The 27,953-nt window shown below is 45.2% G+C and overlaps 1 protein-coding gene across 1 annotated transcript in view; it reads left to right on the forward strand.

Moving 5' to 3' along the window:
* Positions 1–27,953, forward strand: part of LOC142303261 (A disintegrin and metalloproteinase with thrombospondin motifs 2-like) — a 646,340-nt gene that overhangs the window by 19,454 nt on the left and 598,933 nt on the right. Inside the window, exon 2 of the mRNA XM_075344495.1 lies at positions 13,883–14,235. Within this exon, the coding sequence (XP_075200610.1) occupies positions 13,883–14,235 (353 nt within the window). The remainder of the gene's footprint in view (positions 1–13,882; positions 14,236–27,953) is intronic.

Genomic DNA, 27,953 nt, shown 5'->3' on the forward strand with positions numbered 1-27,953 from the left:
AGGACCTTGCTTGCAGGACCTGGCGCTGATCACCTGATGCAGTCACCTGACGCATCAGCTGATCGTAGTCTCGCCGGCTTTTTCGCGCCCGGCCGGCTATCAGCTGATCCTGCCGTCAGGGGACTTCATCAGCTGATTACAGGCAGCTCCGGCAGCGATCGTATAGGATCAGACTCCCGTCCGATCGCTCCGGGAGCTGCCGGTAATCAGCACATAAGTGAGTATTATTTTATTTTTTTTGCACCGATGCTTCAGCTGATTGTATAACCGGCTTTTATACAATCAGCTGATGTGTGATGTGATTCAGGCACTTGATCCTGACACATCATCTGATCGCTTTGCCTTCCAGCAAACCGATCAGATGATATTGGATCCGGATTGGACGGCGCGGGACCCTGACCCAGGATTACTGCGGAGGGGGGTTTATTTCAATAAAGATGGAGTCACTAATTGTGTTGTGTTTTATTTCTAATAAAAATATTTTTCTCTGTGTTGTGTTTTTTTTTATCATTACTAGAAATTCATGGTGGCCATGTCTAATATTGGCGTGACGCCATGAATTTCGGGCTTAGGGCTAGCTGATAATATACAGCTAGCCCTAACTCCATTATTACCTAGCTAGCCACCCGGCTTCAGGGCAGCTGGAAGAGTTGGATACAGCGCCAGAAGATGGCGCTTCTATGAAAGCGCCATTTTCTGGGGTGGCTGCAGACTGCAATTCGCAGTGGGGGTGCCCAGAAAGCATGGGCACCCTGCACTGTGGATTCCAATCCCCAGCTGCCTAGTTGTACCCGGCTGGACTCAAAAATTAGGCGAAGCCCACGTCATTTTTTTTTTTTAATTATTTCATGAAATAATTAAAAAAAAGGGCTTCTCTATATTTTTGGTTCCCAGCCGGGTACAAATAGGCAGCTGGGGGTTGGGGGCAGCCCGCACTTGCCTGCTGTACCCGGCTAGCATACAAAAATATGGCGAAGCCCACGTCATTTTTTTTTTCTTTTTGGGCAAAAAACTGCATACAGTCCTGGATGGAGGATGCTGAGACTTGTAGTTCTGCAGCTGCTGTCTGCTCTCCTGCATACACTAGTGAATGGAGGATGCTGAGACTTGTAGTTCTGCAGCTGCTGTCTGCTCTCCTGCATACACTAGTGAATGGAGGATGCTGAGACTTGTAGTTCTGCAGCTGCTGTCTGCTCTCCTGCATACACTAGTGAATGGAGGATGCTGAGACTTGTAGTTCTGCAGCTGCTGTCTGCTCTCCTGCATACACTAGTGAATGGAGGATGCTGAGACTTGTAGTTCTGCAGCTGCTGTCTGCTCTCCTGCATACACTAGTGAATGGAGGATGCTGAGACTTGTAGTTCTGCAGCTGCTGTCTGCTCTCCTGCATACACTAGTGAATGGAGGATGCTGAGACTTGTAGTTCTGCAGCTGCTGTCTGCTCTCCTCCATACACTAGTGAATGGAGGATGCTGAGACTTGTAGTTCTGCAGCTGCTGTCTGCTCTCCTCCATACACTAGTGAATGGAGGATGCTGAGACTTGTAGTTCTGCAGCTGCTGTCTGCTCTCCTGCATACACTAGTTCTGCAGCTGTCTGCTCTCCTGCATACAATGAACATTTTGAAGAAGGAAATGACATCAGACCTTTTTTTTTTTTTTTTTTCATCAACAATCTTTAATGGCATTGTGCACTGATTAAAAACGCAGTGAGCAAAAACGCAGCAAAAAACGCACCAAATCGCGGCAAAAACGCATGCGTTTTTGCCGCGTTTTTTAGCCGCGGGTGCGTTTTTTAGACAAAAACGCACATAAAAACGCAGCGTGAAAAAACCGCCTAGTGCGCACATACCCTTACTGTAATAAGTTTGTATAAATACAGTAAATATTTTTTGGTTGTGGAACGAATTGTCTGCATTTCAATTATCTCCTATGGGAAAATTTGCCTTGATATAAGAGTGACCTAGTTTAAGAGCTCACTCCCGGAACCAATTATGCTCGTAATACAAGGTTCCACTATATATCTATATATATAATTGCCTTATTCTGTCTGTCTGTCTGTCTGTCTGTCTGTCTGTCATGCTCCGAAATTGTGTCCTTACGGTGACACAAAGCTGATTGGCCGCTGGGCTCGCCATGGCCCCGCCCCCCCACACGGATTGGCCTCTCGCCCCGGCTCTCTGCAGGCCCCGCCCCCCTCACGCAATGCACGCTCGCTCTGGCCGCCCAACTGACACGGGGCTCCGATTCCCAGGTGAGTACACACACATCAGATCACACTCACTCTCACACTCACTCTCACACACACCTCACACACTCACAACATGCTGGGATATCGCTTGCTTCTACACCGGCTCCGTCAGGATCCCGGCAGCGCCAGACATAACCTTGCGATGCTGGGATCTTAACGGAGGCCGTGAAAGCTGGTAACCATTATACACATCGGGTAACTAAGGTCCCTTAGTTACCCGATGTGTATCATAGTTACCAGTGTACACCGGCTCACACTCACTCTCATACACACCTCACACACACATCACATCGCATCCACACATCAAGGTCCTGCAGCTGCGGAACATACATAACATAACAGCACACACACACACACAAATCAGATCACACTCACAAATCAGATCACACTCACACATACCTCACACATCACATCGCATCCAAATACTCACAACATCCTGGGATATCGCTTGCTTCTCGGCGGCGATATTGTGCTGTGAGCTTCCAGGACCTGACGGAGGATCACATGGCCAGAAGCATGTGATATCCCCGGATGTTGTGAGTATCAGCGCGTATGTGCAATATCGTCAGTGTCTGTGTGTGTGAGTGTATGCGATCGGGTGTGTGTGAGTGGATGCGATCGGTTGTGTGTGTGAGTGGATGCGATCGGTTGTGTGTGTGAGTGGATGCGATCGGTTGTGTGGGTGAGTGGATGCGATCGGTTGTGTGGGTGAGTGGATGCGATCGGTTGTGTGGGTGAGTGGATGCGATCGGGTGTGGGTAAGTGTCGGCAGAGGAGCACGGCGTGCTGGAGGAGGCTGGGAGCAGAGAGGCTGATCTTGGGGAAGGCTGGGAGGGGGAGGCTGATGCTGAGGGAGGCTGGAAGGAGAGAGGCTGAGCAAACGTGCTCCATCCGCCATACTGCGCACTCCCCATCGTGCTGCATCCCCCATGCTGCGCACTCCCAAACGTGCTCCATCCGCCATGCTGCGCACTCCCCATCGTGCTCTATCCGCCATGCTGCACACTCCCAAACGTGCTCCATCCGCCATGCTGCGCACTCCCAAACGTGCTCCATCCGCCATACTGCGCACTCCCCATTGTGCTCTATCCGCCATGCTGCACACTCCCAAACGTGCTCCATCCCCCATGCTGCGCACTCCCAAACGTGCTTCATCCGCCATGCTGCGCACTCCCCATCGTGCTCTATCCACCATGCTGCACACTCCCAAAAGTGCTCCATCCGCCATGCTGCGCACTCCCAAACGTGCTCCATCTGCCATGCTGCGCACCACCCATCATGCTCCATCCGCCATGCTGCGCACTCCCAAACGTGCTCCATCCGCCATGCTGCGCACTCCCAAACGTGCTCCATCCGCCATGCTGCGCACTCCCAAACGTGGTCCATCCGCCATGCTGCGCACTCCCAAACGTGGTCCATCCGCCATGCTGCGCACTCCCAAACGTGGTCCATCCGCCATGCTGCGCACTCCCAAACGTGCTCCATCCGCCATACTGCGCACTCCCAAACGTGCTCCATCCGCCATACTGCGCACTCCCCATCGTGCACCATCCGGCATGCTGCGCACTCCCAAGCGGATGGAGCATGATGGGGGGTGCGCAGCATGGCGGATGGAGCACGTTTGGGAGTGCGCAGCATGGCGGATGGAGCACGTTTGGGAGTGCGCAGCATGACGGATGGAGCACGTTTGGGAGTGCGCAGCATGACGGATGGAGCACGTTTGGGAGTGCGCAGCATGCCGGATGGTGCACGATGGGGAGTGCGCAGTATGGCGGATGGAGCACGTTTGGGAGTGCGCAGTATGGCGGATGGAGCACGTTTGGGAGTGCGCAGCATGGCGGATGGAGCACGTTTGGGAGTGCGCAGCATGGCGGATGGACCACGTTTGGGAGTGCGCAGCATGGCGGATGGAGCACGTTTGGGAGTGCGCAGCATGGCGGATGGAGCACGTTTGGGAGTGCGCAGCATGGCGGATGGAGCACGTTTGGGAGTGCGCAGCATGGCGGATGGAGCACGTTTGGGAGTGCGCAGCATGCCGGATGGTGCACGATGGGGAGTGCGCAGTATGGCGGATGGAGCACGTTTGGGAGTGCGCAGCATGGCGGATGGACCACGTTTGGGAGTGCGCAGCATGGCGGATGGACCACGTTTGGGAGTGCGCAGCATGGCGGATGGAGCACGTTTGGGAGTGCGCAGCATGGCGGATGGAGCACGTTTGGGAGTGCGCAGCATGGCGGATGGAGCACGTTTGGGAGTGCGCAGCATGGCGGATGGAGCACGTTTGGGAGTGCGCAGCATGGCGGATGGAGCACGTTTGGGAGTGCGCAGCATGGCGGATGGAGCACGTTTGGGAGTGCGCAGCATGCCGGATGGTGCACGATGGGGAGTGCGCAGTATGGCGGATGGAGCACGTTTGGGAGTGCGCAGTATGGCGGATGGAGCACGTTTGGGAGTGCGCAGCATGGCGGATGGAGCACGTTTGGGAGTGCGCAGCATGGCGGATGGACCACGTTTGGGAGTGCGCAGCATGGCGGATGGAGCACGTTTGGGAGTGCGCAGCATGGCGGATGGAGCACGTTTGGGAGTGCGCAGCATGGCGGGTGGAGCACGTTTGGGAGTGCGCAGCATGGCGGATGGAGCATGATAGGAGGTGCGCAGCATGGCGGATGGAGCACGTTTGGGAGTGCGCAGCTTGGCGGATGGAGCACGTTTGGGAGTGTGCAGCATGGCGGATAGAGCACGATGGGGAGTGCGCAGCATGGCGGATGGAGCACGTTTGGGAGTGCGCAGCATGGGGGATGCAGCACGATGGGGAGTGCGCAGTATGGCGGATGGAGCACGTTTGGGAGTGCGCAGCATGGCGGATGGACCACGTTTGGGAGTGCGCAGCATGGCGGATGGAGCTTGTTTGGGAGTGCGCAGCATGGGGGATGCAGCACGATGGGGGGTGCGCAGCATGGGGGATGGAGCACGATGGGAGGTGCACACCTCCCCCCAACACACACACACACGCGCACTGCACAACACACACACACTAGGAATCACAAACAACGCCCTACACAGACACCCACACACACAGACAACGCTGCACACACAAATATACGCACATACTGCACAACACACACATTGCTCAAAACATACCTCCCCCAAAACACACCACACACACACAAACCGCACAACACACACACACACACAACGCTACAGACACACAGCGCTCCACAAACAACGCAACACACGCAACACACATACAACACCGCTCTCACCCCCCGCGACACTCAGAACATGTACAGCGCCCTACACAAACACTTGGTAACTACACATAACAACATCTATATATATATATATATATATATATATATATAACAAAAATCATACATGAACTACACAATACGTAAATTCTAGAATACCCGATGCGTAGAATCGGGCCACCTTCTAGTATATATATATATATATATATATATATAGAGAGAGAGATATGTAAAATGTAGACCTAGGCCTAAGTGGTATGTGTGGACTCTGCACATGTTATACTTTTATTTTAAGGTGGTGTTGGTATTTGCAGCACAGCGCACGCTAGGAGCGCTCTGCACCAGGGGCGGAACAATTGCGTTTGCAGATCCAACTAAATATATATTGCAGCACTGACGGTCTGGTCCCTGCGCTGCATATTGCGGCGTCATAGGAAGCAGCAGCCCTTCTGGAGCTCACACGTGTCGCGGCTATTTAACCAATTGTATAATCACTGCTCTCCGCGCCCATAATCCCTCCCACCTCTTTCCACTGAAGCCGGTGCTGAGAGGTGGGCGGGATTATGGTCACAGTGATCACCCTGCCGCTGCTGGCTTTGAGCATCTGCTGGGCGATGGATCCCCCACTGGGCCCCTGACAGTCTCTCCTCCAGCATACAGCACATATGCTGCATGTTCCATTCATCAGAAGGAGGGAGAAATGCTTAGCACAGCCAACCTCGCACTCACTGCTCCGGAGCCTACCAGGAGTAAGCCCCGCCCATCGGCACGGAGCTGTTGTGAAGTCTCGAACCTGTGCAGGGAGTGCTGCAGAAATATGAGAGACTTCTGAGGAGTTTGTATCCCTCTCTCCTGCACTGCCATTGTTCTGTAGTTGCCTGTAGCAGGAGACTCCAGTGGAACACAATGCGACCTGAAGTGAGTATTGGAGCTCCCTCAATGATGACTCTAGCCCCACTATCCTCTTCAATCCTCTGCCTCTCACAGCTGCACTATTCTGCCCTCCTCCCTAACAGCTTCACTCTCCTGCCCCCCTCCCCCATAGCTGCACTCTCCTGCCCCACTCCACCACTACCCTCTTCTATCCTCCTATTTGTTTCTCACAGCTGCACTCTCTTGCCTCCTCCCCCACAGCTGCACTCTCCTGCCCCCTCCTCCACAGCTGCACTCTCCTGCCTCCCTCCACCACTACCCTCTTTTATCCTCCTATTTCCGTCTCACAGCTGCACTTTCCTGCCCCCTCACAACAGCTGCACTCTCCTGTCTCCTCCCCCCACTGCCCTGTAACTGATGATATGCCTCACCGGTGTGCTGTGATGGTGGCCGGGTATCCTGATCTTTATGATTTGCTGTCAGACATCCAACTTTCTTATTTCTTTGTATATACAGTGTGTACAAAATGCTCAATATACAGTATATAAAGAGAAATCTAGTGTATATGGCTGCATATGTGTGAATGTGTACATGTGTGGCATTTTTAAAATTCAAATACTAAAAAAGCTAAATTAATTATAAAAGGCCCAAAAAACCCTCTTAAAAATAACAAAACTCATGAACCATTAAAAAAACAACTACCATTTTCAGATGCAACATGAATAAATCTATAATGTTATTTATAGCATAATGTAATGTACAGGAAAAAAAAACGATGTATAGGGCTATATACTAGGATAGGGGACAAAGATACAAGCATGGGATTGGAAAGCTGGGTGCTAAGGGAAAGAAGCTCTTTCCCTTGGCACCCAGATTTCCTATTCTCTGCTATACATTTTTCCCTCAGCACCTAGCTTTCCCATGCTCTGATATCCCTCAGAACCCAGATTTCATATATTCTGAATCTATCTTGTCCTCAGCGCCCAGCTGATGCTGAGTGCTGGGTCACCCACCCATGCTCTGCTATACATCTTTCTCTTAGCACTCAACTTTCTCATCTTTTGCTATACATCTTTCCCTCACCACCCAGCTTTCCCATGCTCTGATATCAAGGGCAAGCTGGGTGCTGAGAGAAAGTTGTATAGCAGAGCATTGGAAACCTGGGTGCTGAGGACAAGATGGATATCAGAACATGGAAAGCTGGGTACTGGGGAAAAAAGGGATATCGGAGCATGGGAAAGCTGGGTGCTGAGGGAAAGAGCCAAGTTTCAGTGCAATCATCCTGTACCCCGAGGGGGGACCCCGATCCTAATTTTGTACCGGAGCCCATTGAACTCTAGGTACACCACTGCTCTGCACTATACCAATGTCAAGCAGGTAACATCGCTGTATGAAGTCACCAGCTTGTGAATGGTAGAGAGCAGAGAGCTGTTAAGTGCGTGCTGCGCCGCAAATGAACCAACTGTCGTAAAGCCCTGCCGGCGCCAGACCCCTGCATAGTAACGTGATCGCCACGGGGTCTACGGGTCTGCAGGCCACAACAAGCAGTTAAGAGAAAACAGAGGGAACGGAGGAAAGGTGAGAAGAATCTTTTTTTTTGTGTGTGTTTGTCAAGAACGGCATAATAGGGAACTAGGATGAGGACTGGGGACATTACTGCTTGGGCACAATGCTAGAAGGGTGGGCACAATGCTACAAGGATGGGCACAATGCTACAAGGATGGGTACAATACTACAAGGATGGGCACAATACTACAAGGATGTGTACAATGCTACTGGGCACAAGGATGGACACGTTACTTCTGGGCACAAAGATGGGTACATTACTACTGGGCACAAGGATGGGTTCATTACTACTGGGCACAAGAAAAAGATAAAAAAATGGTTTTTTTACCATTGAAAATGCTTTTTTACTTATAAATGTAACAAAAAAGTGCAGGTTTGTTTTAATAAACAAGCAAAAAAGTTCACAAAAAGTGATCCAAAGGTGTATAGAAGAAAATACATGGATGGAATCACTAAAATGTCACTTGGCCCTGCAAAGAATGTGGCCCCCCAAATAATTTTTTTTCTATGTGCAGCCCATACAGCCAGCCGAGTTTGAGACCCCTGGACTACACTGTCTCCAGATCTGTCTGCCATTGAGCACATTTGGGATACCATTGGTCAACAAAGGAAGCTGTCAGCAGTGGATCTTGATGATTTCTGTGCCCAACTGCATTCAGCGTGGCAAAACATGCGTCAGACAATCATTAATTACCTTATTGATAGCATGCCGAAGTGTGTATTTCCTCATGGAGTGCTCATACACTACAGATGTTTTAAAAAATTACTTTCCATCTTTTTCATCATTTACATATCATTACCATGTCTGTCAATCTCTTATTCATATAATTCCACAGCGTTTCCTTTTTGGTGCTTTAATTTCAATGTTGAGAAGTGTATTTACAAGTAATAAAAGATTATTCTTTCTGCAGATTTGCGTACGCTTAGAAACACACTTGAGTGTCTTGATTTAATGGGAAGAACAGAATAACCGTTTTCAAGCAGCAGCTTATTTCTTGTGGGAAAAAGTTCAGGCATGTTGGAGACCTCTCTCGCTGAGGGATAAGGAGAAGACACTCCCTCCCTATAAACATTAGATACTGGGTCAAATTATGCTAAAATAGGAAATAAATCAACCAATTTTCATTGAATGGGGCTTATTAAAATAAATGTGTCAGAATTCTGTCTTCATTTATGCAAAAAAAAAAAATGACTTGCAGAGCTAGCTTCATATTTATACACATACACACTTTACCTTGTCCAAAGAGGGGGGTGTGCTTTATTGGAAAGATGGTGTTGTGGACGAATATGCGACAAGGCGTGCCTAAAAATAAAATCACCAACATTTTGACACAAATTTTTACTAAAAAGTACTTGGTGTAAAATGTTGGGAGAATAAATCAAGAGTAGCTTTTTACAGGCCAGTCTTCAGCTAATTCAGCTATCATTGTCTGCGCATGATTGGGAGCAGGGCCAGCTCCAGGTTTTTGTGGGCCCCAAACGAAAGAGTCTCAGTGGACCCCATCCACACACAGACAAGCACATACACAGATACATACACATACAGGCATATTTAAAGGGAAATTCAGAAAAACACATATAAATAGACAGTCATATACACTTGCATACAAAGATACACACATCATACGGTACATGCACACATAGACACAAAGATATTTTTAATATGTGGAAGCCGGCTGCAGCCCCACTCACCTCCCTTGCTTGTCTCTGTCCATCTCCTACCGGGCATGTGGCTGTGCCGTGCTAATTGTTGGCCATTACTAACAGGCATGGTCACACACAAGGTACACTGACACTGTTGTATATACATCACAGGAGAGGCTGGGGACATACACATTACTGGAGGGTATACACATTACTGAGGAGGGGGGCATACAGTTTTAGAGGGGAACATACAGCTCTGGGGGGTGGGCATACAGCTCTGGGGGTATACAGTACTGGGGGGTGTACATCACTGGAGTGTGGGGTGACATGCCGCTCTGGGGGGTTATACACCTCTGGGGGGTATACAGCACTGGGGTGGAGGGCATATACAGTACAACTCTGTGGGGTATACTAGTATGCAGCCCCCATATTCCTTCATATAGTGTTATGCAGCCCCCATATTACTCCATATAGTATAATGCATGCAATATTCCTCCATATAATATAATGCACCCTCATATTCCTCCATATAGTGTGATGAAGCCCCATATTCCTCCATATAGTATTTTGCAGCCCATATAGTATATAGCCCCATATAGCATTATGTAGCCCATACAGCATTATGCAGCCCCATATAGTATTCTGCACCCTCATGTAGTAGCATACAGCCCCCATATAGTATTATGCAGCCTCCATATATTATGCACCCTCATGTAGTAGCATACAGCCCCCATATATTATTATGCTGCCTCTATATAGCATTATGCAACCCCATATAGTATTATCCACCCTCATGTAGTAGCATACAGCCCCATATAGCATTATTCACCTTCATGTAGTAGCATGCGGACCCCATATAGCATTATGCTTCCTCATGTAGTAGTATTCAGCCCCCATATAGCATTATGTACCCTCATGTAGTTGCATACAGCCCCCATATAATTGAATGCACACCCATAGTCCTCTGGCCACTGTGATTAAATACATACATACATACTCACTTCTTGTTCCCCCGCTGCTCTGGTCTACTCAGCATATCCACTGTTTTGCCGCTCTGCACATCTCAGCACAGCGCGCAATAGTAACGTCATTGCACTCTGCTGTGCTGACAAGTCAGAGCGCAGACAGACACAGTGGGGGAATGATGAGAGAGGCAGCACTGTGCTTCTATTTTTGCTTTCGATTATATCGGCATCTGAGATGCCGATACAATAGAAAGTGCAATGCTCGGCACCGGGCCCCCCTGACTCATGGGCCCCATAGCGGTTGCGAGGTCTGTCTACATTTGCGGTACGCAACTGGTCCCTGCCGACTGCGAGTGGGCAATCCAGGGCCCCAGCACTTAGGGTGCGCCAGATGCTGACGCCGGCCCTGATTAGAAGAATAGCTTTTGCACTCAATCATACTCAGTGCACCTCTCTGAATCCAGGACTCGTACACCCAGCTTCAGAGGATTAATGTGAGTGAACAAAGTCATGCACATGTGCAAGATTTCCCGGAGCTGGTGGTGACGCTGGCTCATGGAAACCATGTTATCACGCCAAGATGAAAGAGGGCCGACTAGTCTAGGGAAACTAACACCCCATTGACTAGTCAAAGGCCTAATTTGCGTTTGAGCAGTGGTGTTTATAAATTCTTTTTTTAAACATTGATTTTAGTAAATAATGTTATATAGGACTTATTGGCAGGGAATTTTATCACAGAGATATGAATGCTGCAGTGTTGGAGGGCATGGGGCTTGGGGAACCTGATAGGTTCCCTGAAATTTCTCTATTGACTGTCTTGGACGACATCAGAGTGCAGTCATAGACTTGTACGGGTGCGCGCCGCCCAAGATACGCTGCCAATCGCAGCATGCAGCAATTTTTTTTTCTCATGATGAAGCTGCACGAGAACAAAAATGCTGATTGTCACTACTCTATGGTATAACATTGGAGTGAGTGCTGTTAAAACACTGGCTAGCTAACGTCCATGTTTGAGCGTACCTTTAAGGCCCCTTTACACACTGCAACATTGCTAGCGATATCGCTGTAACGTCACCGGTTTTGTGACGTAATAGTGACCTCCCCAGCGTCATTGCAGTGTGTAAAACGCATCAGTGACCTGGCCCCAGCTGTGAGGTCGCTGATCGCTACACATCTCTCAGGAACATTTTTTGGTCCGGTTTCCCGTTGCACAGCAAGCATCGTTGTGTTTGACACCGTTACAATGACTTCGTTAGCGACTTCCCTTTTCAAATAGCTGCTTTGACACGTCCGCAACGACCAGCTAGGTCGTTCTGCAGGTCCGTATCGCTGCTGCGTCGTTGGCCAGGTTTGCCTGTTTGACAGCTCACCAGAGACTTTCCAGCGATCCCGGCCAGGTCGGGATCGCTGGTTGGATCGCTAGAAAGTCTCAGTGTGTAAAGGGGCCTTTAGGCTATGTGCGCACGTTGCGTAATTACATGCCGTTACGCTGCGCTTTGTAGCGCAGCGTAACTGCATGCGTCCTGCGTCCCCTGCATAATCTATGGAGATTGTGCAGGGGCCGTGCGCACGTGGCGTCTTAGAGCGCAGCGCTTCGGCTGCTGCCCGAAGCGCGCGTTCTAAGAAGTGACATGTCACTTCGTCCGTGCGCTTTGCCGGCAGCCCCTGCTCTGTCTATGGCAGGAGCTGCAGGCGGAGCGCACGTTCTCTGCCGGCACCATGCGCTTCAGAACGGAGCTTTTCAGCTGCGCTCTGAAGCGCACCTTTTAGGTGCAGTGCAGAGCGCACACGTGCGCACATAGCCTTAAGCTGGGTTTACACACTGCAACATCTCAAACGACATCGCTGTAACGTCACCGGTTTTGTGATGCAATAGCGATGTTGTTTGCGATGTTGCAGTGTGTGAAACCTATCAGCGACCCGGCCCCTGCTGTGAAGTTGTAATCGTTACAAATCGTTCAGGACCATTCCTAGGTCCTTTGTTTCCCGCTGTGCAGCATGAAGTTTCAGTGTGTGAAGACTTTGCAGCGACTTTGTTAGCAACTTCCCTTTCAAAAGGCTGCTTATCAACGTCCCCAACAACCAGCTAGGTCGCTCTGCAGGTCCGGATCGCTGTTGAGTTGTTGGCCAGGTTTGCCTGTTTGACAGCTCACCAGCGACTTAGCAGAGACTTAGGGAGGTCGCTGTTACGTCACAAAACCGGTGACGTTACAGCGATGTCCTTTGCGATGTTGCAGTGTGTAAACCCAGCTTTAGACTAGATGTAGAATGCGCTTTCTTTATCAAACACCATGAATGACTATTATACAGATTTCAAATACACCAGATTTAAAGGGAATTTGCTATGTAATCTGATGACAGCATGCTGTAAGGGTTAACCTACAGATTACAGCCAAGTGTCTCTTATCAGTGTGTTTTTGTTTACCTGCAATGTTAGTTTAAGCTTTTATAGTTTTAGCATTGGTAGGACTGAGGAGCATTTTATGAGCTCAAGTCCATCTCTTCCCCCTTCTGTGATTAGCAGCTTCTGTCTATAGAAATGTCCACTAAAAGCCTAGTGGGGGGGAAGCTTTTTGAGCTTTGCCATATTTGATTGTGTCAAAACAGCTGCACCCAGCAATTTAAGTGATACATTGTTGGATTCGGGATCTTTTTGCCTACATCATGCTGCTCCTAGATAAGGTAGCAAAAACCTGCTAACAGATTCCGTATACATTTTCACTGAGAAATAATATTGCTACAAATGCCCCAGTGTTATGGAGAATACCAATGAATGCCAAATGGTCTTGCATAAGAAGTTAATCTCCCATAATAATTAGGATTCTTCAAGAATGTTTTTGTTTTTTTACATACATTATGGTCTTGTAAAATGTTTGTGGCTTACGGATGCTTTACCCAACTTTAATCCATATTTCGGCCACGTGCTGTAAGCTTATCACGCTGTATAAAAAGCCACAGGTGTTTTCTTGTAAAGTTCAGTAAAGAAGTTATGCAAGTGTGGACGTGTTCACAAGCCAAGCAGCATCCTTCTATGAGGAATGCACATTGAGTATCGTGTATACGCTTCAATGGAACTGGTCAGTGCGGGGTTTTAACTTAAGTTAGTTATGCAACTTCAGCTTAGAAAGGAAAAATCAAACAGATGTTGGCAATTAATGCTGTAATATGATAAGTATGCATAAACATTACAGCAACATGAAAATGGGCCGGCACTGGATCGAGCAACAGAAAACGTTCTCATCGTAAAACAGTCCCATATATACTGTTTTATCTAATGATTTCCATGCAGATTCACGTCCAGAGTAAATAATGTCTTTTTCTTTATTTTTTTTTTTAGATTCTCTCTTGCAGAAGATTGAAGAATACAGCCTTGTAACCCCAATCAGTACAGATGCAGAAGGGAACTTTGTATCACGCGCAGTGTCAAAGAAACAAAAGGCGCGGTTTCAAAGGGATATTGTGGAGGAATTTGCCGAGCATAAAATTTATTATAATGTTACTATTTTTGGCACTGAATTTCATCTAAGGTTAAAAGTGAACTCGAAACTTATTGCACCTGGAGCAACAGTGGAATGGGAGGAAGACTCCAATGTGACGGAAATAGAACCACTACACAGAAGCTGCTTATATATTGGGGATATCACAGATCTGCCTAATGCCTCAGTTGCTATTAGCAACTGCGATGGACTGGTAAGCTGTCTTATACGTACATCACTAACGACGGCATGGCGTATTGTTCATGGCTCAGATGTTATTCTAGAGACTCGCCTAATCCATATTTCATGTCATCTTCTAACACAAATACTAGTAAATTGTAATATGTCATATGTGCAAATGAACACCAGGGACTTCATACACTGGAACATATAGTAGCTGCAAGTTATGGAATTTTCTGATCTGCCCTTAGTATGGCATTCAATGCAACGTGTCACATTTTTCCAAAGATTCCTTATGAGTCAGGCAGGAAAAAAAATCCAGTATAAAATCAAACATATAGGCCTAATAAAAAGGAAAAACTAGTTTCCTAAACTAAAGCTAATATTATTTTCCAACATTTGAAAACTTGCAGAATCCTAATAATCTGTAAATTCATTATTTTATTTTGTGGTTGTTTTCAAGAACAAACTTTGGATTGTTTAAAGTTTTAACAATGGCACATTATTGCTCTATCTGACTTGTGTGATGGCATTGAGATCTATCTTTCCTGTTCTAGGGTTCTAGACCGTCAATGAGCTCAAAAATAGAAGGAAATAATCTTTAAACGTTCTTCTTAAACCACCACTCCCATCCTTGTTGTTTTTTTTTTACCCCTGGAGTGGTGCCTTAAGCCACGTGGTGCCACAAGCGTGAAAATCGGACGAGTGCAATGCGAGAAAATTTCACATTGCACTCGGACCTATGTTAGTCAATGAGGGAGAGCAGATGGTCAGCTTTTCTCACATCCAGATTCTGGGTGCGAGAAAAGTAGCTGCATGCTGCGATTTTCTGCTAGAGCCGTATCCCTCGCACCCATTCAAGTGCGAGAGATACATCAGACTGCACTCGGATGTTATCCCAGTGCAGTGCGATATATGCACAGGCTGACAATGGAGGAGATGGGGGGATTAACCCCTCCCTCTCCTCCGCAGCGCCCGTCCTCAGCTTCATAGCTCTGACCTGATTGCAGGATCGGGACACAGTTGCATGACACTCGGTTCACGCTCGCAGCAGAGCCTGAGCCGGTAGTAATTAGCATATTGCATCCGATGCTGTCGCATCGGATGTCATACGTTCGTCTACATCCAGCCTAAATCTAAGTCCCCGACTCTTGTATCATACTGTCCCTCCAGCGGCTTCACTTTCTATCACAGTTGCTTCGACCTTTCCTCTCCAGTTTGTGACCTGACGGCTGCTCTAGAGGTCACAACTCAATACAAATTTATGAGAGCCCTGTTCTGGATTTTATAGACTTGTACTGACCTCTTGTGACATAACCTCTGACTGGCCAGTCATAAATTATGGGCACAAGATGGTGCCGCCGGACAAGAGCAGCGCCAAAAACGGTGAGTAGAAGACCAGTGACAGAAGACTTAGATTTAAAGCACCACTCCAGCTCTGAAAAAAGAAAAACACACTGGCGTGCTCTTTCTGTGTGGGGTTTTTTATATGCTATGCCCCACTTTGTACTGGAACTAATCTGTGCAGTGCATGCACTCTGCGTGGACTTAGATTGCATTCACACATCCGTCGTACACGAACATGTGCTGGCAGTTTTGGAAATGAACAGAAGACTTCCCCAACTGATCCAAACACACATCCGTTTTAAAAATGGATCAATGCTTCTGTTCTATGATATGTATATCCTATTTTCATCTGTTTTGCAGCTCATACTCTGCCATTAAAGTCCATGTATGGAAGTAGTTGATTAAGGTGAAGGGTAGATGGTGCCACACTGCAAGAAGACAATGCAGGAGATCAGTCTTCTCATTTGAAAGGGTTATTAATGGCATATCAACACGTTTCAGGGTCGTACTGATTCCCTAATCAGGTTATCAGGTGTAATATCCTGATGAAGGGTTTGGTACAAACCTGAAATGAGTTGATACACCTTTTAATAAAACTTTTGAGAATCCTGATCTCCTGTATCTTCTACTAGCAATGTGACTTTATCCAACCTTAACCTTCAAAACCTATGATAGAAAAAAAAATGAGCACATACCCTGCAGTAAGCAAATAATAATAGTAAATATAATAGTTACCCTTAATGTTTTATCACCTCCTGTTCTACATCTTCCAACCATTTGGATTCCAGCAGAAGGTTATCAGCAGCAGCTCTATGTATTTACAGACAAAGATTTTATAGGTGTTGCCCTGTACACACAACATAAGGCATCCAGGGACACTCAGGTGGGCCACTAATACAGTACAGACTAGAAGTTTGGACATACCTTCTCATCTCTAGAACAACTGTTAAGAGGAGACTTTGTGCAGCAGGCCTTCATGGTAAAATAGCTGCTAGGAAACCACTGCTAAGGACATGCAATAAGCAGAAGAGACTTGTTTGGACTAAAGAACACAAGGAATGGACATTAGACCAGTGGAAATCTGTGCTTTGGTCTGATGAGTCCAAATTTGAGATCTTTGGATCCAACCACGGTGTCTTTGTAGAAAAGGTGAACAGATGGACTCTACATGCCTGGTTCCCACCGTGAAGCATGGAGGAGGAGCACCGCCCCAGGAAAGGACGACCAAGAGACACCTCTGCTACGGAGGATAAGTTTATTCGAGTCACCAGCCTCAGAAATCGCAGGTTAACAGCAGCTCAGATTAGCAGCAGACATCTCTAGAACAACTGTTAATAGGAGACTTTGTGCAGCAGGCCTTCATGGTAAAATAGCTGCTAGGAAACCACTGCTAAGGACAGGCAACAAGCAGAAGAGACTTGTTTGGGCTAAAGAACACAAGGAATGGACATTAGACCAGTGGAAATCTGTGCTTTGGTCTGATGAGTCCAAATCTGAGATCTTTGGATCCAATCACCATGTCTTTGTGCGACGCAGAAAAGGTGAACGGATGGACTCTACATGCCTGGTTCCCACTGTGAAGCATGGAGGAGGTGTGATAGTGTGTGGGTGCTTTGCTGGTGACACTGTTGGGGATTTATTCAAAATTGAAGTCATACAGAACCAGCATGCCTACTACAGCATCTTGCAGCGGCATGCTATTCCATCCGGTTTGCGTTTAGTTGGACCATCATTTATTTTTCAACAGAACAATGACCATAAACACACCTCCAGGCTGTGTAAGGGCTATTTGACTAAGAAGGAGAGTGATGGGGTGCTACGCCAGATGACCTGCTCTCCACAGTCACCAGACCTGAACCCAATCGGGATGGTTTGGGGTGAGCTGGACCGCAGAGTGAAGGCAAAAGGGCCCACAAGTGCTAAGCATCTCTGGGAACTCCTTCAAGACTGTTGGAAAACCATTTCCGGTGACTACCTCTTGAAGCTCATCAACAGAATGCCAAAAGTGTGCAAAGCATTAATCAAAGCAAAAGGTGGCTAGTTTGAAGAACCTAGAATATAAGACATATTTTCAGCTATTTCACACTTTTTTAAGTATTTCATTCCACATGTTTTAATTCATAGTTTTGATGCCTTCAATGTGAATCTACAATTTTCAGAGTCCTGAAAATAAAGAAAACTCTTAGAATGAGAAGGTGTGTCCAAACTTTTGGTCTGTACTGTACCTGGATACTCATTCTGCACACACAGCTACGCAATTTTTTTTTTATTCTATGAAGTGCTATATTTTATTTATTTATTTATTGGTTTTACTTCTCCATTAAAGTTTTGTGAATCATATAAACGTGGATGAAAACCAGAAGACATGCTTTTAATTTCATTGTTTCATATGTGTTTATTCTAATTTTATTTGATCCATTACAAAGAGTTCATAGATAAGAAAACAATAAAGGTTCGGACCATTTATATTATTCAGTTTTTAAAAACGTGCAAAAAACAAACAGAGGCAACACGGATGTATCAAGGTGGCAATACAGATGACACAAGAGAGAGAATTGGTCCATTAGAAACAGATTTGTGAATGTAGCCCATCCCTCTCCCTCCCATTTGATCAGCGCCAAAACCAAAAATGTGAGTCAGACTATAAGCTGGTATACGTGCAAAGTGTAAAAGCACGTTCACACCATGGCCATTTCACAGATGAAAGAAAGCAACTACTAAATGAGCATATACAGTTAGGTCCATAAATATTTGGACAGTGACACAAGTTTTGGTATTTTAGCTGTTTACAAAAACATGTTCAGAAATACAATTATATATATAATATGGGCTGAAAGTGCACACTCCCAGCTGCAATATGAGAGTTTTCACATCCAAATCGGAGAAAGGGTTTAGGAATCATAGCTCTGTAATGCATAGCCGCCTCTTTTTCAAGGGACCAAAAGTAATTGGACAAGGGACTCTAAGGGCTGCAATTAACTCTGAAGGCGTCTCCCTCATTAACCTGTAATCAATGAAGTAGTTAAAAGGTCTGGGGTTGATTACAGGTGTGTGGTTTTGCATTTGGAAGCTGTTGCTGTGACCAGACAACATGCGGTCTAAGGAACTCTCAATTTAGGTGAAGCAGAACATCCTGAGGCTGAAAAAAAAGAAAAAATCCATCAGAGAGATAGCAGACATGCTTGGAGTAGCAAAATCAACAGTCGGGTACATTCTGAGAAAAAAGGAATTGACTGGTGAGCTTGGGAACTCAAAAAGGCCTGGGCATCCACGGATGACAACAGTGGTGGATGATCGCCGCATACTTTCTTTGGTGAAGAAGAACCCGTTCACAACATCAACTGAAGTCCAGAACACTCTCAGTGAAGTAGGTGTATCTGTCTCTAAGTCAACAGTAAAGAGAAGACTCCATGAAAGTAAATACAAAGGGTTCACATCTAGATGCAAACCATTCATCAATTCCAAAAATAGACAGGCCAGAGTTAAATTTGCTGAAAAACACCTCATGAAGCCAGCTCAGTTCTGGAAAAGTATTCTATGGACAGATGAGACAAAGATCAACCTGCACCAGAATGATGGGAAGAAAAAAGTTTGGAGAAGAAAGGGAACGGCACATGATCCAAGGCACACCACATCCTCTGTAAAACATGGTGGAGGCAACGTGATGGCATGGGCATGCATGGCTTTCAATGGCACTGGGTCACTTGTGTTTATTGATGACATAACAGCAGACAAGAGTAGCCGGATGAATTCTGAAGTGTACCGGGATATACTTTCAGCCCAGATTCAGCCAAATGCCGCAAAGTTGATCGGACGGCGCTTCATAGTACAGATGGACAATGACCCCAAGCATACAGCCAAAGCTACCCAGGAGTTCATGAGTGCAAAAAGGTGGAACATTCTGTAATGGCCAAGTCAATCACCAGATCTTAACCCAATTGAGGATGCATTTCACTTGCTCAAATCCAGACTTAAGACGGAAAGACCCACAAACAAGCAAGACCTGAAGGCTGCGGCTGTAAAGGCCTGGCAAAGCATTAAGAAGGAGGAAACCCAGCGTTTGGTGATGTCCATGGGTTCCAGACTTAAGGCAGTGATTGCCTCCAAAGGATTCGCAACAAAATATTGAAAATAAAAATATTTTGTTTGGGTTTGGTTTATTTGTCCAATTACTTTTGACCTCCTAAAATGTGGAGTGTTTGTAAAGAAATGTGTACAATTCCTACAATTTCTATCAGATATTTTTGTTCAAACCTTCAAATTAAACGTTACAATCTGCACTTGAATTCTGTTGTAGAGGTTTCATTTCAAATCCAATGTGGTGGCATGCAGAGCCCAACTCGCGAAAATTGTGTCACTGTCCAAATATTTCTGGACCTAACTGTACCCTATAATAAGTAAATATTAATAGTGTACGTAAATAACATACGGTACTTAGCGCTAATTTGATCATAAAAGCCATCCTACCGTGACAAGGTGTACTGATATTAGCATCAACTAAGCGCAACCTATGTTATTTATGTGTACTATTGTACTGTAATTTTTTTTTATGTGAAATTGCTACAGTGTGAATGTGCTCTTACACAAGCTAGCATATAGCTTGGCTCATCTTTTTTAGTTTTGCTGCAATTGTTTTGTAACTACTACAAACAAGGGCTTGTCTCTCCATTCTGAGCGAAGTATTTCAACTGTATAGTTTCTCATGGATGGGTGTCTGAGATGGGACCATGTCCTGTTTTGCCTTAATTCACATTGACATCATTTGACACATGGTAAGGTTTTCTTGAGTTTTAGTTGATTAGGGCGTAACAATCATTGCCGAGCGTGCAGTTGTGCCCATGCGGGAGTGAGAAATATATATCAGTGCAGAGATATATATCAGGATGGTCCCAGGATCAAGGACCAGGAAAGGGCCCGGGATTGGGGAGATATATACCAGGATGGGTTGACATAGATACCAGGATGGGGGAAATACAATGTGGTCATAAAATAATCTAAGGTGTTTGGAGCCGTGTGCAGACTGACCCAATGGACAGAATTGGCATGTACAGTGGGTACAGAAAGTATTCAGACCCCTTTAAATTTTTCACTCTGTTTCATTTCAGCCATTTGTTAAAATCAAAAAAGTTCATTTTTTTCTTATTAATGTACACTCTGCACCCCATCTTGACAAAAATAAACAAAACAGAAATGTAGACATTTTTGTAAATGTATTAAACAAGAAAAACTGAAATACCACATGGTCATAAGTATTCAGACCCTTTGCTCAGTATTGAGTAGAAACACCCCTTTGAGCTAGGACAGCCATGAATTTTCTTGGGAATGATGCAACAACTTTTTCACACCTGGATTTGAGGATCCTCTGCCATTCTTCCTTGCAGATCCTTTCCAGTTCCATCAGGTTGGATGGTGAATGTTGGCGGACAGCCATTTTAAGGCCTCTCCAGAGATGCTCAATTGGGTTTAGGTCAGGGCTTTGGCTGGGCCAGTCAAGAATAGTCACAGAGTTGTTCTGAAGCCACACTTAGTTTAGCTGTGTGCTTAGGGTCATTGTCTTGTTGAAAGGTGAACTTTCTTTCAATTGCAACCAGTCGTCCTGTCCCTGCAGCTGAAAATCACCCCCATAGCATGATGCTGCCACCACCATATTTCACTGTTGGGATTGTATTGGGCAGGTGATGAGCAGTGCCTGGTTTTCTCCACTCATACCACTTATAATTATCTATCTTTGTATCATCAGACCAGAGAATCTTATTTCCCATAGTCTGGGAGTCATTCATGTGTTTTTTTGCAAACTCTATGAGGGCTTTCATATGTCTTGCACTGAGGAGAGACTTCCGTCGGGCCACTGTGCCATAAATGCCCAACTGACGGAGGGCTGCAGTGATAGTTGACTTTCTCCCTTCTCCCTACTGCATCTCTGGAGCTCAACCACAGTTCTTCCTTACCTCTCTCACCAAGGCTCTTCTCAACCGATTGCTCAGTTTGGCTGGATGGTCAGGTCTAGGAAGAGTTCTGGTGGTCCCAAACGTCTTCCATTTAAGGATTATGGAGGCCACTGTGCTCTTAAGAGCCTTGAGTACTGCAGAAATTCTTTTGTAACCTTGGCCAGATCTGTGCCTTGCCACAATTCTGTCTCTGAGCTCCTTGGGCAGTTCCTTTTGACCTCATGATTCTCATTTGGTCTTACATGCACTATGAGCTATGAGGTCTTCTATAGATAAGTGTGTGCCTTTCCAAATCAAGTCCTATCAGTTTAATTAAGCACAGCTGGACTACAATGGAGAAGTAGAACCATCTCAAGGAGGATCACAAAGAGGAAATGGATAGCATGTGACTTAAATATGAGTGTCTGAGCGAAGGGTCTGAATACTTATGACCATGTGATATTTCAGTTTTTCTTGTTTATTAAATTTGCTAAAATTTCTACATTTCTGTTTTTTTTTTAATCAAGATGGGGTGCAGAGTGTACATTAATGAGAAAAAAAATGAACTTTTTTAAATTTACCAAATGGCTGCAATGAAACAAACAGTGAAAAATGTAAAGGGGTCTGAATACTTTCCATGCCCACTGTATGCTATTCAAGGCATGGAGAAACCGAGGGCATCTTAAAATGTTTTTTATACCAAAACACCCCAACAGGTAAAAAAGTGGTGCTGTACAGTGAGCACGCCTTGCAACACAGTCTGCAAGATGCCTGTCTCTTTGCTGGATCGTGCGCTGTTAGTGCGGTTGTTCTATGAGAATGGCAGGAATGCTACAGCTGCAGTGAGAGCCTTTCGTCGTTTGAAAGACCTTCACACGTAGCAGTCCAATGGCTGTCAATTCGCTGAGACAGATGATGACACGTTTTGAGGCAACTGGCTTACTGAATGTTCAGCCGACGACCGCTATGAAGAGAGGTTGTGGAGGAAATTGCCACTGCTTTTGTGGAACAGGGCAGGAACAACTCTGCCGGGAACAGCAACTTCTTCCTCAATACAATGATATCCATATGACATTTGCATTCATGTTTCTGGCGACAGTGGAAGTGGATGGCAATTGACAATGAAATGTTCTGTGGTGCGACAAAGCGCCTTTTTCATCTGAATGGAACGGTGAACACAAAAAAATGTTGCATATGGGCTACCGAATATTCGCATGTGGTCGAGGGGGTTCCGCTGTATTCGCCAAAGGACATTGTTTAGTGTGGCTTCACCTCATTATTTATCCTCGTACCGTTCTTTTACAAAGACATGAGACCAACTGAGGTTGCCACCTGTTCCGTGACAGCAGCGAGATACTAGACAATGCTGGAAACAGTGATCGTTCTGCAACTCCAACAGCAGCAGTGTCTTCAGATGACCACATTCATGCACAATGGAGCACCTCCTCACATTGCAAATCGTGTGAAGAATGTTCTGCTTGCACAGTTTCCCGATTACAGGACTTTGAGATGCTCCTTCCCCAACGCATGGCCACCGCGTTCGCCTGATCTCAATCCTTGTGATTTCTGGTTGTGGGGACACTTGAAAGAGCATGTTTATCGGGAAAATGTCGATACCCTGGCTGACCTCAAAGACTGCATCATTTTGGAAGTGTGCAGTATCTCACCAGACATGTTACATGCAAGCGTCGAGCATGTTCTGCATAGGATGAACATGATTACCGTGCATGGTGGCAGCCATATTAAACAGTTATGCTAGTCTGTTGAACAATTGTGACATCTACAATTATAGGCACACGTTTTTTGGGCTGCTCACTCACTACACTTTTTAACCTGGTGGGGAGTTTTGATATAACATTTTTTTAAAGATGCCTTTTCGTTTCCTCATGCCTTGAATAGCATGCATACGAATTTTCAGCCAATTCTGTCCACTGGGTCAGTCTACACACGGCCCCAAACACCTTAAGTTATTTTATGGCCACCTTGTATATACCAGGAAGAGTTTGAGAATGTGGGACATATATACCAAGAAGGGTCCCAGGAAGGGAGACATATACAGTGAGGAAAAAAAGTATTTCATACACTGCCAATTTTGCATGTTTTCCAACCTACAAAGAATGAAGAGGTCTGTGATTTTTATTGTAGGTACACCTCAACTGTGACAGACAGAATCCCCCACCAAAAAAGTCCGGAAAATTACATTGTATGATTTTTAAATAATTTCATTTTATAGCATGGAATACATTTTTGATACAATAGAAAACCAAAACTTAATATTTGGTAAAGGAATATTTGTTTGCAATTACAGAGGTCAGATGTTTCCTGTAGTTCTTGACCAGATTTGCACACACTGCATCAGGGATTTTGGCCTACTCCTCCATACAGACCTTCTCCAGATCTTTCAGGTTTCGGTGCTGTCACTGGGCAACATTGAATTTCAGCTTCCTCCAAAGATATTATATTGGGTTCTGGTCTGAAGACTGGCTAGGCCACTCCAGGACCTTGAAATGCTTTTTACGAATCCACTCCTTAGTTGCCCTGACTGTGTTTTTTTATTTGAACATTGTCATGCTGGAAGACCCAGCGACAACTCATCTACAATGCTCTTACTGAGGAAAGAGGTTGTAGGCCAAAATCTTGCAATACATTACCCCATTCATCCTCCTTTCCTTACATTACAGTCATCCTGTCCCCTTTGCAGAAAAGCACCTCCAAAGTATGATATTTCTATCCAGATGCTTCACGTTTGGGACAGTGTTCTTTAGGTTGTAATCATCCTTCTTCTTCCTCCAAACATGGCAATTATAGTTGATACCATAAGTTCTATTTTGGTTTCACCTGACCTCATGCTTCTTTTGGATCATCCAGATGGTCATTGGTGAACTTCAGACGGGCCTGGACATGTCCTGGTGAGAGCAGAGGGACCTTGCATACCCTGCAGGATTTTAATCCATGGTTGCACATTGTGTTACTAACTCTAATCTTTGAGACTGTGGTCCCACCTCTATTCAGGTCATTGACCAGGTCCTTCCGTGTAGTTTTGTGCTGATTCCTGACTGTCTTCAGAATTATTCTTACCCCATGAGGCAAGATGTTGCATTGAACCCCAGACCGAGTAAGATTAACAGTCATCTTGTGTTTCATCCATTTTCGAATAATTGTGCCAACAGTTGTTGCCTTCTCACAAAGCTGCTTGCCTATTGTCCCATAGCTAATCCCAGCTTGTGAAAATCTACAATTTTGTCTCCAGTGTCCTTAAACAGCACTTTGGTCTTGGCCGTGGCAGAGAGGTTGTTGTGTGATTGAGTGTGTGGACAGGTGTCTTTTATACAGGTAATGGGTTCAAACAGGTGCAATTAATACAGGCAGTGTGTGCTTCTTAAAGAAAAAATAGCAAGTCAGAGAGCCAGAATTGTTGCTGGTTGGTAGGTGTTCAAATACTTCATGCAATAAAATGCAAATTACTTAAATCATACAATGTGATTTTCTGGATTTTTGTGGAGATTATATCTTCCACAGTTGAAGTGTACCTACTAGAAAAAATACACAACTCTCCATTCTTTGTAGGTGGGAAAACTTGCAAAATTATCAGTGCATCAAATTATTGTGGTCACTATATACCACACAATAAAGAGGAGGAAGACCACATATACTGTATGTCTTTATAGGCTCTAGAACCTTTAAAATAGTCCATGCATCTGACTAGTATGTATGGGGGTGTGTCAACATTTCGGCATCAGGACCCATTGGACTCTAGTTACACCACTGCAACTGACAATACAATAACTCCAAAATTTCCCTTGAGACAGGTAACATGGGATCTAGAAAAGTAAAAAAGTATAGCATATAATTGCAAATAGAGGACTGAATTGCATTCTGTATTGTAGTCAAGGGCAATAAAAGCATCTTTTAACCCCTTATTGGCGAATCCTAAGGTGAACTTCCTGACAGAGATTTTTTTTGTGATACTTCATGATAGGGGTATATTCAAGTGAATTTTGATGCAGTTTTTAATACAGATAAATTTTGCATGCATTTTTTAAATATTTTTTCAAGTATTTGTTTCAATAGAAGCCTTTGGACACAAATACACTAAAAAGCACATACAGTTTATTAATTTCTTTAGTAGCTGGCAGGAGGCATAATGAAGTTATATCCACTTTATTTGGACCGTTAAATGCAGCAGTTTTTCCCCCCATAAAACTCAGTGGAAAAATGTATTTACACTACTGGTAACATGTTCCCACAGTTAAGCAGCAATTTTTCATTTTTTTTTTTTACTTCTACAAGAGTTATAAAATCTATTTTTAAACAGACTTATTCAGCTTTGAAATGACAATAAGGAGCCTTTATGTCAGACAGTGACCTTAACCCTCTAGTTACTTTACAGACGAATGGAAATGGAGTAGAAAAATTAAAAATTGCATACGCAATCAAAATTCTTCATTATCCCCAATTTTTTTATTTTCACAAGCTGTAATGAGAGAAAAATGGACCAAAAATTGCTACCCATTTTCCTTTGACCATGATGATAAACAACATGTGGTGAGAATCTACTGTTTGGGTACACAGCAGGGCTTGGAAGGGAAGGAGTGCTGTTTGACTGGAATAGTTTGTGAACCCCATAATTCATGTGAGGGGCCCCCAAGGTGCCAAAACAGCAGAAACCCTCAAGTGACCCCATTTTAGAACCATCACATTTCAAAAACTATATCTAGTAGTGTAACAGTCTTTTAGGACCCACTGGTGCCTTATGAAAGTTTATACCATTGGGACGTGAAAATTAAAATGTATTTTTTCTCTTCCATGAAGGCCAGCTTTATGGAGTGCTTGGCTTATTGTGGCCATATGAACAGATACTGTAGTCTCTGCTTGGGAACTTTGCAGCTCCTTCAGGGTTACCTCTGGTCTCTATGCTGACTCTCTGATTAATACCCTCCGTGCCCTTGCTGAGTTTTAGTGGGCCGCCCTCTCTTGACAGGTTTGTTGTGGTACCATGGTCTCTCCATTTTATAATGGAGGGTTACCTCTGGTCTCTATGCTGACTCTCTGATTAATACCCTCCTTGCCCTTGCTGAGTTCTAGTGGGCCGCCCTCTCTTGGCAGGTTTGTTGTGGTACCATGTTCTCTCCATTTTATAATGGACTAGCTGTACTACCTAATAACTGTTGTTAACAAAATAGAATGTATTAACATTCCCGGGATAGAATGTATAAATAGAATGTATTAACGCCCGGGATAGTAACTGTCTCTCTGTTTCTCTCCCATTCTCTGTCTGTCTCCCCCTCTGTATATATCTCTCTGTCTCTCTCTCTCTATATCTCTTTGTCTGTCTGTCTCTTTCTCTGTCTGTCTCTGACTGTCTCTGTCTCTTTCTCCGTCTGTCTCAATCTCTTTCCCTTTGTCTATCTATCTCTTTCCCTGTCTGTCTATATCTCTGTCACTTTCCCTGTCTGTCTCTTTCCCTCTCTTTCCCTGTCTGTCTCTTTCCCTCTCTTTCCCTGTCTGTCTCTTTCCCTCTTTCCCTCTGTCTCTTTCCCTGTGTCTGTCTCTTTGTCTGTACCTTTACCTGTCTTTGTCTGTCTCTTAGCCTGTCTGTCTCTTTCCCTTTCTTTCCCTGTCTGTCTGTTTCCCTGTGTCTGTCTCTCTCTTTGTCTGTGTCTGTCTCTTTTCCTGTCAGTCTGTCTCTTTGTCTGTCTCTTTGTGTCTGTCTCTTACCCTGTCTATATCTGTTTCTTACCCTGTCTGTGTCTGCCTCTTTCCCTGTCTGTGTCTGCCTCTTTCCCTGGCTGCATTGTGACACGCCAACATTCCATATCAGGGCGTGGCTGCGCATTCTTCTGAAGTTCTGGCTGCACTGTGGCTCCCAGCTCCATTCGTTTTAATAGAGGCAGGTTTTTTGGCAAATAACTGTAAAGCGAGGGGGTAAAATGTCCCCTCAAAACATAGCCTATGACACTCTCGGGGTCCAGACGTGTGAGTGTGCAAAATTTTGTGGCTGTAGCTGCGACGGTGCAGATGCCAATCCCGGACATACACATACACACACACATTCAGCTTTATATATTAGATTTGATGTTGCTCTGGGGGATAATCAGAGATTGGGATATTTTTTTAGACCCGAACTAAGATTTGTACTTCTCAACAACTTTGCCTCTGTTTGGACATCTCCTTGGTCGTCATGGAATCGGTTGGTTAGTGGTGCTTCTTGCTTAATGGTGTTTCAGCTCTACAGCCTTTCAGAAAATGTGTATATGTATATACTGATAGGCCGTGCAACGCTTAGACTGCACACAGGTGGACTCCCATTCACTAAGCATGTGACTTATAAAGGGAATTGCTTGCCCCAGAATATTTTTAGGGGCTTTATAGCAAAAGGGATGAATACATATGCACGTGGACATTTTTATTTATTTTATCCCATTAATTAAATTTTTGCTATATTTTCCGCACTTCACTTCAACAACATAGACTATTT

Source organism: Anomaloglossus baeobatrachus, chromosome 4 (assembly GCF_048569485.1).
Source record: "Anomaloglossus baeobatrachus isolate aAnoBae1 chromosome 4, aAnoBae1.hap1, whole genome shotgun sequence".
NCBI lineage: Eukaryota > Metazoa > Chordata > Amphibia > Anura > Aromobatidae > Anomaloglossus > Anomaloglossus baeobatrachus.